The sequence below is a fragment of the Enhydra lutris genome, unplaced genomic scaffold (assembly GCF_002288905.1).
Source record: "Enhydra lutris kenyoni isolate GAN:26980312 unplaced genomic scaffold, ASM228890v2 scaffoldscaffold3, whole genome shotgun sequence".
NCBI classification, from domain to species: domain Eukaryota; kingdom Metazoa; phylum Chordata; class Mammalia; order Carnivora; family Mustelidae; genus Enhydra; species Enhydra lutris.
Genome location: NW_019154087.1, coordinates 75,323,393 through 75,339,428, shown reverse-complemented (window position 1 = coordinate 75,339,428; position 16,036 = coordinate 75,323,393). Strand labels below are relative to the sequence as shown.

Here is a 16,036-nt window from a genome sequence, read left to right as displayed (position 1 = left end):
ATGGCCCAGGGATCCCCCATGGAGGTCCCCTCACTGGCAGACCCACTGCAGCAGATCAGCCTCAGCTTTCTGGGCTCCTCAAGCCTTGACCCTGCCCCTTCCCACCCCTGTCTGACGATGCAGCCCCATGCAGAGCACCACCTCTGGCCATGTACTCGGTCACGATGTAAATGGGTTCCTTGGTGACCACGGCGTAAAGACGAACTAGCCTCTCATGCTGGAGAGTTTTCATCATGTTGGCCTCTGCCAGGAAGGCCTCCGGAGACATGGTTCCCTCCTTTAAGGTCTTGATGGCCACTTTCACATTGTTCTTGTAATAACCTGAGACGGGTCGGAGAGAGAATAAAGAAACCGTTCAGAAGATCCGGACACTATGGGAGGTGATCACTTCACTAAAATGTCTATAAGCTTCCAGGAGCCATCCTTATTCTATAGGTGGAGGACTGAGGTTAGAACTGTCCCCTAGAGTGGAGCCCTGGACTCGAACGTTCAGGTCCTATAGGTGACAGATGAGCTGGCTTTTCCTGCAGGATGCCAGCCTGTCTCAGCCTCTTGTGCCTGACTGGAGCCTCAGGAAGTTGAGAAACTTCCCTGCCTGGAGGGAGGCTGTTTTACCTCCTAGCCCCTGCACGAGGTCTGTCCTGGTGTGCCATGTCCCTTCTGTCCTCCCTATAGCCTGCCTCCTCTCCCGACCTGAGTCTCTTCCACCACACGATAGCTTCAGCATGGAAATGGGCATCACAGCCCATGGCAACACTGCTGAGGAGGCAGAGGTGGCTTGTAGATCTCTTTCCCTTCTTTCTGTGCCCTGCAACTTTCCTTCCCCCGTACCTCCACATTCTCCCCTCCCTCCATCAAGCTCCCTCATCCACACTGAAAGGTAAAAGATAAATCATAATTGACACGTCCTTCTCAGGGGATCTTTGCAAGGACCTATGTAGGGCTCCGCACATAGGTGTTTCAGGCATCAGTCCCGGGTGCTGGAGGAGGGTTTGGGGACACAGTAGGATCTCACCTGGGTATCATGCCCCAGAGCTATGGACCGGTCCAGGGATAAAATAAAGCACTGCCTTTCATAGTTTGCTAGTGCTCTTGGTGAGTACAAGAGTGGTCGTCAGCTACACGTACAGGGACCGGGGAGCTCAGTGACCTAGCTCGTCACACAGCTACAAGCAGTGGCTTGGTCTATTATTAGACTTTTGGAATTCCTGGGTCACCGTTGACCATGTTGAACAGGTCATTTCCATCTGGCAAACCAAAACTAAGAGGATGTTCAAGTTCACACACCAGTTCATGGCAGGCTATCCCCGAGCAGTGAAAAGTGAGGGAGGGAACCAACTAAGGTGTTGGGAGAGCTGGAGTCTGTTCCTACTGCACCACCGTGGTGTCCTGACAGCGGAGGGCAAGTCACTGCAGTGTCTCAGACTTGCCTTCATTACCTCATCTGTAAAATGGGTACCATCGCCTCTGGCCCTTCTCCCAAACAAGCTTTCTGGGGAAGCACAATACAGTGTGCATGTCCCGAGCCTTCTGTGCTTCAGGACACAGGGCAGGGAGAGAGAGGCTTCTGGCTACCACATACTCACCCATCCAGACATCGCCAAACTGCCCAGACCCGAGTTTCCTGACCAGCTTGAGAGACTGCCGGGGGATTTCCCATTCATCCTGGGCCCAGGGGTTTTGAGGAGCCAGGCTCACACAGGGTTGGGTCAGCCTCTGGCATAAACCATCCCCTTTCTCTGCATTAGGGAAGAAGAGATGGGGCTGGAGATTACCACAGTAGCCCGATCACAGGTCTCCCTCGGGAACCATATCCTTCCCAGCTGTGTCCCCTTCTTGTTTTTGCCAACCACACTCCCATGTCCAAGTACACATATGCCTGTGTTCACATTTGCTATACACACTCTCTGCTATTTGCATTCATTTTGCATAAAGCAAGGCATGCTGTCATTGACCTGCTCTAAGACTGAAAATCCTAGTTATGCTCCAAGTGGTCATATGCTGAGTGAGTCAGTAGAAAGGATTAGGGAAATCGACTTTGAATCACTGTGCCGATATTTGCCCAGCTTTGGGATAACCCCCTACCCTAAGATGGCACCAGTGATTCACATGATCTTGAGATCTCGTGATAGATCCAAGGGCTCCTCTGCACCCCTATCACATCCTCCCCTCTTACGAGAATAATGTTGCACCAAAGCCTGGAGTGTAGGGAAGGTGATGCGGGGGGAGATGTAATAGCCCCCTTCATCCAGGGAGCGGATCTTGTAGTGTTTGATCATCTCCCCCTGGGTGGTCACATCCTTCACAGTCAAGGAAAAGGCACCTAGAGGAGTAATAAACACACAAGGCATACAGAGGGAAAATCAGGGTTGAGATTTGGGCTTCATTTCAAAACCACCCAAATTCTGCCCTCCCTTTTAACTCTTTCCACCATAAGTTGCCTTTCTTTCATCTCAACCTCAGCCCTCCAGAAAGCCTTCCCTATCCTCGCCACCCAACTCAGACCTTGATGTTTATCTCCCAAAACTCAGGCAGGGAATCCCAGAGCTCTGAAGCAAACATGCTGTCCCCTACTTGGGCATCTGGTCATCCAGGGACCTCCCCTTGGCCATGGACTATTTATTGAGAAATGTAGAGTTATTGGAGGAACTAGAGGATTGATAGATTCCTGGATTCATTCAACTCACTCATTCTAGCTGAAAAGGCTGGCTCTGCCCCCACAAGGAATAGCAAACACCAAACTTAAGCACTCATGTCCGTGGAGGAGAATATAATAAGCTATTTCCCAGGAATTCTATTCAAATTCATAAACATCTCTGCACCTTGTCATGTATATTACTGTCTGCCTGCAGACAGGGATAGCAGATGCTAAAGGTTAAGATCAATTTAGGAGGCAAGAGTTTCCACTGGAGAAACGTCTATCCACGACTTGATATTCTTATAAAATGTCTCTGTCCAGCTCTCTGGGTAACACGCCCGCTACTCTTAATGGGAAGATGAGAAAACTGAGGTCAGGAAGGGGAATGCTAGTGGCCGGTTGAAGGTTCCCCATCCTCGGAGAGGACGTTTTTGCGGTAAGCGATACAAAGCTCCACCGCTAGGTGTCAGGCTCGGACGCCTCTTCTTCTGGGTGTGCATGCCTGGTTTTTCCGCGGTGCTGTTAAGTCTCCCTCGCAAACCACCTTTCCCTCTCAGCTCCCTTAGCTATTGCGCCTCTCACCACCTACTTACAAACCATGCAAGATGTGTGTGCACCTTGCTGTCGCCAGGCCCATCCTACGCCCGCGACCGCAGCCCGCCCTGCTGGCTGCAAACTGTCTCCCCTGCCTCGGCCCCCGGTAAGTGCAACCGGGTCTCACTATCTAAGAAACAGGAGAGTGGCTCTAATGAGTTCATTGAACCTTACGCCACCCGGGTAGTGAGGAAGAGGGCCTTTCTTCCCCACTCCTCTTTTTTTTTTTTTTTTTTTTTTTTTTTTTTTTTTTCCTTTTCAGCTGGACTTCGTGTAGGCTGCATCATAAGAAGCCTAGGAGACCCTGCTCTCCTCCCCACGATGCTGCTACTGGAGCTCATGATTTAGGGCTTCCAGCTTGCCCGGGGTTCATCCAAGGGCCTGTCTCCCATTTCTTTTCACAGTTTAATATCCTTCTTATTGTTATTCCTCCAAATACTTTCAACTGCTGGTTCAGGGCTCCCAGAGATTGAGATTTAATGCCCGCAGAACTGTGCCCTTCAGACTGGGAAACTAGCTGATCCTCACCCAGGTACCCATAAACAGAGGTTTGAGAGGCTAAGAGACAACAGAGGCAATACGGAGTGAGAATTCACTTCCCCAGCTTCTGTGGGCAGTGTTCCTTCCCCGTCTTCCATCCGCTGGCTGCAGTTTTCAGATGCAGAGGGAGGGCACTTGCTTCAGAGTTCTGAGGAGCATGTGTGCACATGTGTCTATGTCCGTCTGTGTGTGTGGGCTTGATGATGCTGGGGCAGTCCTGCAGCCCTGCCTCCAACTGGCCAATTTCCAGCTTGGACTAGCTTCTCCATGGTGGGCAAGGACAAGAGGGGTACCCCCACCTTTAGAGAACCCCTTCCTCTATCCTGAGGTTGGGGGGGTCCCTTTCTTCTGAGGGCACCTTAGCAATAGACAATGACTAAGACTTCATGTCCAGGGTGAAATCACATGATTCTGGGACTTGAGTCAACATAGTAGGGGTGGGTGGGAATACACAGAAAATAGGATTGACTGAGAGATCACTGTCCAAGCAGAATGTTACACACAGGGGTTCCATTATACTATTCTCTCTACTTCTGTACATGTTTGAAATACTCTCTAAAAACAAAGAGGTATGTCATCTCCAGTGATTCCCAAATCGCTTCTTGGTCAAAGGTGCTTTGCCATTAAAATGGAATAGTGGCAATATGGCAATATCCATATATAGATATATATATGGATTTAATTTATCCACTGGTACATTTCTGGAAATTGGGTGGTATAGACCACCCAACTTACCAATGCACACCCCCTACTCCTCAACCTGGCCCTGACCCTTTGAAGGGCAGGGAGGCATTGGGATCTCCCCCGAGCGTCCCAGGGTGTAATGAGCCGCCCTCTTTGTCCCTTGTTTGCTGCTCTGGGGCTTCCACTCGCTGTGGTTCTCAAGCTGTGATGGAGCTGGAGGCAAGGCTGGCGGGGTGCTCCCACTAAGCAGAACCTCTGTCTCCTCTCATTGCCCCAACCACAGGGAACCAGCTTGCAGCCCAGCCATCATCTCTCCCCTTCCTCCTCTGATGTCACTGTCACCACCTCTCCTCCAGTTAAAAATTGGTCACAAGGATGTACGAGGTCCTTATGTGCCATGTCATGATGAACAAAGGCTTCCTTCGTGTTACTCAGGGAAATTTGCCTCCATCAGCTCACGATAGGCCAACTGGACACACTGTAGACCTTGTAAAGTCTCTTAGATGACTTGGGTTCTGATCCTCTGATCCCTGTTCACTGTTGGCCTCATGGGAGTCATTTCTTCCCTTAAAGACTCAGTTTCCTCATCTTTCAAATGGGGCTATTAGCTCAGCATCCCAAGAATGGCAAATATGTACCAGGAAGCATATATAATAAGGTTCAGAGCAGCAGGTTCATAACAGCCACAAGCTGGAGACAGCATATGTCTCCCAACGTTAGAAAGGAGGAACAGCTTACAGAATATTTATATGCTGGGCTCTGTAGAGCAGTGAATGTGAATGGACCACTGTCCTCAACAACACGAGGGTACCTGTTATGGGCTGAATTGTGTCCCTCCCAAATTCCTATATTGGAGTCCTCCAGTAGCTCAGAACGTGACTCTATTTGGCAATGGGATCTTTAAAGAGTAACTACTAAGGTCATTAGCGGGGGTGGGGGGTTGACTAATCCAACATGGCTGGTGTTCTTGTTAGAAAAGATTAGGACACAGACTGAGGACAGACCAGGTCAGGACACAGGGAGAAGGTGGCCATCTACAAGCCAAGGAGAGAAGCCTCAGAAGAAACCAATCCTGCCGCCACCTCTATCTCGGACTGCCAGCCTCCAGCACCACCACGACACAATATATTTCTGTGAAGCACCCCCAGTTTCTGGTACTTTATTACAGCAGGCCTAGTAAATTAATATAGACTGTAACAAACGATGTCAAGTGGAAGGGACAAGACATACAAAAATAAAAATAGGATGATTCCACTTGCATCAAGTTGAAGAATACGCGAAACATGGGTGGTAAAACCATAAGGAAAAGCAAGAAAGGATTTCCCTAAAATTTGGGGCACTTGGGTGGCTCAGTCCGTTAAACATCTGCCTTCAGCTCAGGTCATGATCCCAAGGTCCTGGGATAGAACTGGCATCGGGCTCCCTGCTCAGTGAGGAGTCTGCTTCTCCTTCTGTCCTTCCCTCTGTTTGTGAGCGCTCTCTCTCTCAAATAAATAAAAAAAATCTTTAAAAAAATAAGAAAAAGAAAAGAGGATTTCCTTAAGAGTTGAGATAGCCATGATTTCTCTTGGGGGGGGTGGGTAGGTTGAGTCAGAAAGGGGCACAAGTGGAGTGGTGAGAGGGGCTGTGGATATTCGGAATGTTCACTCTGCTGTGGCTGCACAGGTGTTTCCTTGTTATGACTCTGTAATTATACCCTCACTTATAATTTATGCAAGTTTTGTATGTTTTATATGTCATAACAAAAGTAACTTTAAGAAGGAAAGAAGGAGAGAAAACCAAACGAAAGAGAAAGAGAAAGCCCGGTGGACTGCGGGCGGTGGCAGAAATGTTTTGGTCAACGGGGGTTTGAATCCATGAGTGCTCCCCATTCTCCACAATGGCTACCCCAGTCTTTCATACCCAGCCACGGGCCTTTCTCCAAACTCTGTCACCTTCCAGGTGACTCTAAGTGCCTCGGCTGAGATGATTTCTAAGGGGTCTATGGGCTCCCAAATCCTTTGATTCCAAAACATGGCTCTGGGTCTCTCCCTCTCTTCAGACCCCGCCAGCCTCAGTGTCCCCACTGAGCCAGAGATGATGCACAGTAGCCTGGGTGGGAGCAACCCTCTAGCTGCCTCTCCTACTTGCACCCTGTTCATGTCCAGCCCAGCCAATGGAGACCTGTTGGCACCATAGCCTCACACCCAGCTTCTGGACACTAGATGGGCTGGCCAGGCAGGGCCTGAACTGAAAGAGAGACAGGAGGCCCGGAAGCCTCTAGGTTCCCCTGGTTGGCATTCCCAGAAGCAGCCTGGGGTGGGGTAGGGGGGCTTCCTGAGGACTACACAGGAAGGGTGCACTGGGCACCATGCTTACCTTTGTTGGTTTCACTCTCTCTGATAAGAAAGGAGCCCGCCTTATTGATTGGAGCCAGAAGCTGCCTCTCAGCATCTTTCCGGCTAATTGATCTAAAGAACCATCTGGAAAAGGGAAAAGGCAGGCAAACCTCAGAGGCCGACCATACTCCTTGAAATATTCTTATCCATGCCTCCCTTCTAAGCTGTACACCCCCCCGCCCCCCAAAATAGCGTTTTCCTCTTTTCAGGTTAACCCTGAAATAACAACACTCCTCACATCTTGATTCATGAAATGCCCTTTGGCCCCTGGGCTCCCTTTTCTTTTTACTTCCCATCAGCGGATGGACTTACTGCTTTCTTGAACTGAGAACATTTTTGGGTGCCCTTTGTTAATTCTACTCTGGGAAAATGTACCCAACCACCTTCCCTCAAAGCAGCCCCTCCTTGAGGTCAAGTCTGAATTCCACAAAGTGCTGAGACCCTCAGAGCACAGATTCCTGCCATGTTCCTCTGAAGCAGGGACCAATCAGTGTGGAAGTTAGTGCCCATGACCCCACACACTGTTCCAGGGAGAGGTGCAGGCCTGGGAGTGCCAGACAGAGAACCCTCCCAAGGGCGACCATCACTGGATGAGGGATACCAGGTGAGGCCACTAACCCAGTTCCAGCACTTTGCTCACGAGTTTAACAGACTCTCCGCTCTTTCAGGGAAAAAGCCCCATCCTACTCATTTCTACAGCTTTCTCCACATGTGGACAGAGTCAGAGTCTGGGTTCTGTTTGTTCAGTGCATGTTGTAGGAGGGAATGAGTGACTGGTGCTATGCAGAAGTGGGTTATGAGGGTTCTGGGGAGTACTGCTGTGAGTACCCCTAAGTCCTGCCCATCGGAGGCCCTAGAGGAGAGGGAGCTGATCATCATGCCTCAAGGTTAGCTTGCAAGGTCACAGGCCTGTAGGGACGTTTACATCCAAATAAATCAGGGGAGGAGCAGTTCCATTTCACAGATGGGAAGAGTGAGGTGAGCACAGAGGAGTGGTTCCCTGAGCACCAGGCTGTCTGGGTCTGTGGATAACACTTCCCAGCAGCCCCAGTTATGCCCCTTTCTAGCTCCCTCCATGCTATGCTCCCAGAGTCTCACCTTTCAGTCCCTTTCCGACCCCTCCCTGCCCAGCAGCCCCCAGGGCAGAAGCAGCAAGTGGGCCTCGGCTTTGAAGGGCCCTCCGTGTGTCCACCTACTTTTCTACTTCCAAGGTCTCCACTCGGGCCACAAAGTTGCTGGGCACATAGCCTTCTCTTCCAGTGATGAGAGACCTGGCCAACCACCAGTCTCCAACTCTACAGAGGAGGGAAAACCAAAATGGCATAGTGGCTCCTGTGGGTATCTCTGGGGGGCGCTCACAGCCCTTCCCCAACTCCGATCCCATCTCTGAGGCAGAGGATGCACGGAGGGCAGATGAGAAGGAACTGGTACGAGTTGCTCAGTGGGGCGGGGGCTGGTGGTGCAAACTTGCTGAGCATCTCACAGACTGGTCCAGGGAGGAAGGGGTTGGTGAAGACTCCAGAGGAAGAGTTTGTCCAGACAGCCTGACCACGTCAGAGGGCCCCTGTTTTCCGTGAGTAGCCTTCCTCTCGGTTAATGGGACAGATTGAGAGTTTAGTGAGGGAAATGGGACCAGACAGGAAAGACAATAGCAGGAGGAGAGATGCTGCCCAAAGGAGGAGCCGGGCAGCCCACGTGTGTGCCCAGAAGGTCGAGGCTTTTGTGCTTTGGGCTCAAGGCCATCGCAGAACTTCAAGAACAAAAGCAGAACCTCCGGGCTCCACAGAAAAAGCCCGACGTTTGAGAGAGAGCAGACTTTGGAGGAGTTTCTGAGAGGGAGCCCTAGAAATTAAGTAAAGATGATTTCATGAGCAGAATCCTGTGCGAGGTCCTGACTGGCAAGGGAGACACACAAACCTGTGGCGGAGCAGCCAGGCAAGCGCTGTGCCCGTCAGGAGGGCTTTATGGAGGAGGTGATGTTTGAGGTAGTTTTGAAGGAGAAGTACGATTTTGACAGTGGAATGGGAGATAGTGAATGGAAGCCACCTTGTGAGAAAGACTTTGGAACAGTAGATAGAAGGAGAAAACTGGGTCAAGGTAAAAAGAAATGGTGGGTGACTGGACTGGGGGTGGAGCGATAGAGGAGATACTCATGGAGGGCAGGGATGGGGTGGTGTGAGGAGGTGGACGGCTGGTTGGCTGTCCCACTGTGATAGGGAGGCTCAGAGTCCCCTGACCACAGGACCGCATTCCAGGAACTTACTCCTTCAGTATCTTTAGCTTCTCCCCCTTCAGGATCTGCAGGTCCCTGTCATTCACTGAGCTGTAGTCATACAGGGCCACCACGAAGTGCTCCTCTAGAGGGAACAAGGAAGAGATGTGCACCGCTTGGGCCCAGTAGAGTGAGGGCAGGGGCTGGGTGAGTCTGTGTTGTGGGCCATTTCTGGCTGCCATGAGGTCAGGAGGACACAGGGACAGAGGGGAAACTGTGGTGTGCTTTCTCGCTCACCGAGGCAGCAGGGGATCTCCTGTCTACCAGACTGACGTTCTAACTTTGCTGCCGGGAATAAGGACAGGCTGCCCCTAGAGTCCACCCTGTCATCCCTTCTGGTCTCCACATCAAAGCCCTAAGGCCTGGCCAGAGCTACCCTCTCAGGGAGTAGCTAGCCCAAAGATTTAGAGAGATTGGCTGCACTGGGCTGAAGGCTGCCATCCCAAGTTTGGGAATGAGCGTTGGCTGATTCCTTATTGCCTCAAAGTCACATCAGCTTCCCTTCTCTTCCCCTTCCTCAACTGCCCCTTCCTACCTCTATTCCAAAGAGGGTAGTGGTCTTGGGAACGTGGCTGCTATAACCTTGACCTGTAACTGTGGCCTTGTGCTCCTGGCAGGTGGTACCCTGACTTGCTGCTAGTCCCAGGAATGGACATCCAAATGGCCACTGCGAGTAAGGAGGGCTTTTCTGCCAGCTCTGGAGAGCCAAGAGCCACTGGAAAAGGTCACTTGGAGACCACTTTGATCACCTGGGAGCGGATGACTCAGCTTTGTCACCGATGTGTGGTGTGACGGCTAGTCACCTCCCCATGGGGGGAAGAGGGGATTGGAATAGATGACGATGCCCCCCACCTCCAGTTCTAAGATTCAAGTCTTTGCATCGAAGGAAGTTAGTTTATTGCTTTCCCTAGGGCTTCCTTGCTGGGGCTGTGAACCGCCACCCCTCCCCCACAAGTAGGAAATGAAGGACGAGCCTTGTGGTAATCAATCGTGAGTCCCAGCAGGATGAGAAACACCAGGATGAGAAACATCTGGTTTCAGCACTTTGTTTGGGAGCTTGACAGACTCTGAGCTCTCTCAGGTTGAGGAGCCACGTCTTATTCAATTTTATAGCCTCCCCAGTATTTGGACAGAGTAGGTACTGTTTGCTCAGTGCATGCCGGGTGAGGCCATGAGGGACCCAGGCTGTCAGAGCTCCTCATGCTCCTGCAAGCCAGTTCTGAAGGAAGCGACCATCCTGTGAGCCACACCCGCTCCCCAGGCTCCAAACCCCTGACCCAGGAGGGCCATGGTCACTCATTACACGATCCCCCACTGTCCTACCCACCAGCAGAGACGGGGTGAGGGAGGGTGGCATGAGTGGTCAGAAGGCCAGCAGCAGCTTTGCAAAGTGGGGAAGTTGGGGAGAAAGATAGTGCTTTCTATCTTTCTCGGAACAGACTCAGGGCAGGAGGGAATACTCAGACCCATCGGCCCTTGCCCTCAGTCAGTTGACTGAGTTAGAATCTTTGAAAACTTGGTTTTGGGGGCACCTGGGTGGCTCACTAGGTTAAAGCCTCTGCCTTCTGCTCAGGTCATGATCCCAGGGTCCTGGGATCGAGTCCAGCATCAGGCTTTCTGCTCAGCAGGGAGCCTGCTTCCCCCTCTTTCTCTCTGCCTGCCTCTCTGCCTACTTGTGATCTCTGTCTGCCAAATAAATAAATAAAATCTTAAAAAAAAAAAAAGAAAACTTGGTTTTGTTTTTTTGCTGTTTGTATTTATTGTAACATTTTTCTTTTTGTCTCATTTATAGTTTGTAGTTCTTTTTTGAAAAACAAAACACAAAAACCACCCAGGCTCAGTTACAGGAACTGGGTCTTGGTTCCCGGAGGGGCCCCCGGGGGCAGGTGAAGCCTGGGGCAGAGTTGGGCCACACCCCTCGCTATGCCTGGTTTAGTTGCCTCCCCCCCATAGCCTCTGCCTCTCTGACCCTGGAGGGCCTCCCCGTCCTCTCCAGGAAGCTGCTTCCAGCTGGGCCCCTGTTCTGCCTGCACAGAGCCTGGGCCCAGGGCAGATGGACTGGAGAGCCTCGGCTTCAAAAGCAGCCCCTTCTTACCTTGGTCTGGACACGTGTCCGGAGGTGCAGGAGCCAGGTGGTTAAACAGCACCTGCAGCAGAAACACACACACACACACACACACACACACACACACACACACACACACACACGCTGCAGTAGTTCCACACCCCCCAAACCCAAGGCCTGGGCTGGGAGGCTGTTGCACCTGTCACCCAGGGGCTCTGTAGGGCGTATTTCCCTAAAATTCAACAAATACATCCCTAGGTATATACCCTGTAGAGAAACTTCTGTATGTGTGTATCAGGAACCATGCACGAGAATGCTCCCAGCAAAACTACAATAATACAGAAGAATTGTAAAAGGTGGAAATCGTCCTTAGGACTAATGACAGAAAAATAGGCAAACTGGGGCACAGTCATGCAAGGAAATGCTACGCCGCTGTGGGAACTTCTGAGCTCCAGATATGCGCATCAACATGGATGAAGGTCACAGACGTAACGGGAGATCTGACAACCTCGTCTCAGAAGAATACATGCTGTTTGATTCAATCAAAAGTTCACAACCGGCAGAAGAAACTAAACAGTCTTTAGGAGTATATGCACATGTGATGATACAACACGGCAAGCTAAGAAATGATGGACACATTCAGGGTAGGGGCCTGGGGTGAGGGATGGACTTGGGTGGGGACAATGGTCACTGCTCCTGAAGACCAAAGGGGCTGTGCTGGGTATTCACTTCATTATCCTTTTAATCTGATGGACATATTATGAGCATTTTTTGTTTGTCTTCCATATTTATTGAACACAATTTTGAAGCAGCATTTTGCCACATGGTACATACAGTATGGCTCCATTGAAAATACAAACACGTAATATAAATAACATCGACAATAGGGTCTGGGAACAGGGGTTCTGTAGTGCCAACTCTGGATATCGCTGGCTAGTGGGATAATGAGTGTTTATAATTTTTCTCCACAATTAGAATATATCATATGATTTCTTTTTTTAAAGTTAAACACTCTGGGGCACCTGGGTGGCTCAGTCAGTTGAACATCTGCTATCGGCTGGGGTCATGATCCTGGGGTCCTGGGATCGAGTCCCGCGTCAGGCTCCCTGCTCAACGGGGAGTCTGCTTCTTCCTCTCCCTCTGACCCTTGCCCCTGCTCATGCTTGCTCGCTCTCTCTCTCAAATAAATAAATAGTCTTTAAAAAAATAAAGTTTAAAACATTCCAGCCTCTATAACTTATTAGCATGTAACTTTGGCAATATTACAGTCTAAGTCATCTGAGCCATCATTCACTCATTCAACAAGCATCTCATTGTTCTGTGCTAAGTTGAGACACAGATAAAATGCCTTGTTTGTCTAAGAAATGGGATTAGCAATCCTACGTCCCATCAGGTCACTGTTGGACTAAATTGATGAGCAGTTGAATGTGCCCTCAGAGGCAGAGAGCAAGAGAGCAGGTTCCAGGCATGACTCCCAACTGCCCCCAACCAAAAAGGGATAGGTGGCCAGGTGGGGGAGGGGAGTGTCACAAACAGACATCTAAAAATGCCTCTTTGGAATGTAGTAGCCTCTGTGGAAAGGTTCTAAGTGTTCTGTAAACAAGCCCAGAACAGCATCTCAGGCTCCACGGGAAGCCAAGGGTTTGCTGGAGAGATGTGGCTAGTCTTAGGGTTCCTCGTTCCTGGAGAGTAACTCCTTGGAAGGTGGGCAGCAGTGCTAGGAAGGGGACTATTGTCCAGGAGCTTCTGGGTAGGGGTGGGGGCAGCAGACGTTGCTACGTGCCTCAGACCCATTCCCACCACACCCTCTTCTCGAGCTGATCTTTTTGATTTCTTTTTCTCTTCAAGGCTGCCCTTGTGAAATGAGAACTGGCTAAGAATTACTGGGAACTACACATGCCCCGTTCTGTGCTAAGGGTAGTATGTTATGGAATTGCATGGTTGTATATACATCACATGTTGTTACCTCCCTATCAGGAAGGCACTTTCACTATACCCATTTTACAGATGCGGAAACTGAGGCAAAGGGGAGTTAGTAACCTGCTTCAAAGCACACAGCTATTCAATGTAAACACCGGCACTCTGGCTGTTAAACATCTTCTACTATATTGCCACACCAGCATGAGGTGGCTGCCACGTTTGGTGGCAGGGGCAAGGGGCAGATTTGTCAGAGCCCTGAATTATCTAGAGATGGCCCTGGTGCTGGCTGGAGACAAGCATGTGCTCTCTGCTCTTCTTCCTCCCCCTCCCTTTCCAGCTGGGAACAGCCATCACTCACCAAGGGTGGCGGTGGTGGGGGATCTTTGCTCTGGGTGCTGACCTTCACAGGACTCCATTGGGCCTTACTCTTCTCCTTCACCTGCTTTTTGCTGCTCACCACTCCCATCCTGTCAGAGAACACACAGCAGACTGGTGATGTGAGTAGGCCTTCAGAGCCTCAGTACAGAAGAGCTCCCCCAGCCCCTTCCGGATGGCCAATTAGAGAGAAGAGGAGGAGGGATGGAAGTGGGAGGGCAATGAAAGTCAAAATCAGAACATGGAATCAGTTTAGGGGATCTGGCAGGCTAAGCTTGTATTGTCTTTTTTCCCCCAGAGCAGGAAGAAGAGGTCCAGAGAGAAGGAATGACTGGGTTTAGGACACAGAGATCATCTGCCTGAGCAAACTGCCAGAAACTGCTGGGGTGGACCCCAGTGCCCTAGGGACAGGAGCCCTGGCATCCGGAAAGTGTTGATGATAATTCTGGTGGTCTGGGTTCTAGTCTTCACTTTGCTACAGTCTGCATTACATGGGAAGGTCACGTTCCTCTCCCAGCCCGTGTAAGAACATGTCTGAGGTTCTTTCCCGCTCAGATTTTCAGGTGAGAGGCTATAAATTCAGGGCCCAGGGATGGTTCAGGCATTTGAGGCCAATTGCCTCTTCTCAGGAATCTCAGAGAAACTTCCTTAGAGGTGAGAGAAATACAGCCAAGATTCTTGGGTAAAGGATCATAGAATGATGGAAGTGGGAAAGATGCTAGAGACCACAGCCGCATCACCAAGACATCAGCACTGCCTCCGTTCCAGGGCTGGTTCTTTAAGAGGGGCTTACACTTGACTGGGAACTTCACAAACCCTGTCTCCGTCATCCTTTTCACTTTAAAGTAAGCGTAAATAGGCGCTATCACAGTCCCAGACTGAGGTTTGACATGTTCCGTAGCTGGTTCATGGTCACTTAACCTTTGAAGAGCCAACTCTGGAGTCCTGGCTGACCACTGGCTACTACACTCCACCTCACACCTGGCCCATCCCCAACAGGCAGACATTTAGAGGAAAGGACCTGGCGTTCCTGCTCTTGTCTGAAGGGCCGTGCAGTTGGTGGAGAGTTCCTGACTGCTTTCGGATGTGTTCACAGCATTTCTTTGATTCCAAGGTGCACCCCCTTTTTTTTTCACATTTCAATATCTCTGAAACCATGATGTGTTTTAGTGATGGTTCATAAAGTAATTAGCAGCATCTAATTAGTGATGGTTCATAAAGTAATTAGCAGCATCTTTTTTCCCTATGTCAGTCATACATAAAATAAATGCTAGCCTTCCAAACAGTGGTGTCTTAGATTTAATGAAATGCAGTGGTGCTTTTCTTCCAGAGAGGTGAAAGCACATGTCTCATATTACTTTTCCTCAAATCTCTTTGAAGAAAAGGAAGACTATAATAATCTTAAATACAGGACAGAGAGCCACAATAAATTATCCATGAATACTTAGTTGAGGTATGCCTTGGGTACAGGGCTTGCAATACTTCACATTTGTAAAGAACAGGATTTTTTAAATGAAATTTGGTACCAAAGTTATGGGCCAACATTTCAGTTTTCAGAGATTTTTTTTTGGTATCAGAATTTTGCATAAGGGATTATGGGTTTTTATTAAGAATTGGTACTGAGGCTCATGTCACATCGGGCTCTCTGCTCAGCAGATGGTCTGCTTCTCCCTCTCACTCTTCTTCTGTACTCTCCCTGTCTCTCTCTCAAATAAGTAAATAAAATCTTTAAAGAGAAAAAAAAAGAATTGATATTAAATTTTATCAGGTACTTATTGAGTATCTTTTAATATGATAATTTAATTTGTTGATGTGATGAATTCTGTTGATAAATTTTCTGCTACTGAAACTTCTCTTCATTCTGAAATAAAAGCTGTTTGGTTACAGTTCACTAGTCTTTTTGATACATGGTTGGATCCTATTTGCCAATATTTTATTTCAAATGAGAATCAATATTCCTGAACGGGTTCTGTGTATGAGGAGTTAACACCAAGATAATGCTGGCTTTATAACATACAAGGGAGCTGTCCACCTTTTTCCTATGGTCTTGAACTGTTTAATAACCTTGGGACTCTCTTCTTTAAAGGCTATTTGGAACTCCAAGGGGTCCTTTTATAAAAAGTAGGTCTTTAAGTAAATTTCCAATTTCTTCTACAAGAATTTGTCAGTTCCCATTTTTCCTCTCCCTTGCACCATTTTGATGATTTATATGATTTATAGATCTTTGATTTCCTCCATTTTCCAGTTTGTTCCCATAAAGTTTTATGTAGTATTGTCTTGTAATTATTTCAACCTCTTCTCTTTCTTATGTCCTCTTTCTTGTCCCTAATATAAATTAAATTAACTTTTTAAAAAAGATTTATTTATTTATTTATTTATTTATTTGACAGATAGAGATCACAAGTAGGCAGAGAGGCAGGCAGAGAGTGAGGAGGAAGCAGGCTCCCCGCTGAGCAGATAGCCTGATGCGGGGCTCGATCCCAGGACCCTGAGATCATGACCTGAGCTGAAGGCAGAGGCTTTAACTCACTGAGCCACCCAGGCGCCCCTAAATTAAATTGTTTTAATAA

General features: G+C 49.2%; 1 protein-coding gene across 2 annotated transcripts in view; it reads right to left on the bottom strand.

Annotated features, from left to right (window-relative positions):
* The window catches only part of LOC111154657 (tyrosine-protein kinase Blk-like), a 66,586-nt gene that overhangs the window by 2,510 nt on the left and 48,040 nt on the right, over positions 1–16,036 (bottom strand). Inside the window, exons 2-9 of one of the 2 annotated variants that reach the window (XM_022514449.1) lie at positions 13,450–13,558; positions 11,202–11,253; positions 9,098–9,191; positions 8,031–8,129; positions 6,815–6,918; positions 2,177–2,323; positions 1,587–1,739; positions 142–321 (exon numbers count right to left, since the gene is read on the bottom strand). In XM_022514449.1, coding sequence (XP_022370157.1) covers positions 142–321; positions 1,587–1,739; positions 2,177–2,323; positions 6,815–6,918; positions 8,031–8,129; positions 9,098–9,191; positions 11,202–11,253; positions 13,450–13,557 — 937 coding nt within the window. In that variant the 5' untranslated portion in view covers position 13,558. The remainder of the gene's footprint in view (positions 1–141; positions 322–1,586; positions 1,740–2,176; positions 2,324–6,814; positions 6,919–8,030; positions 8,130–9,097; positions 9,192–11,201; positions 11,254–13,449; positions 13,559–16,036) is intronic. The other variant, XM_022514459.1, reaches the window with a different exon arrangement.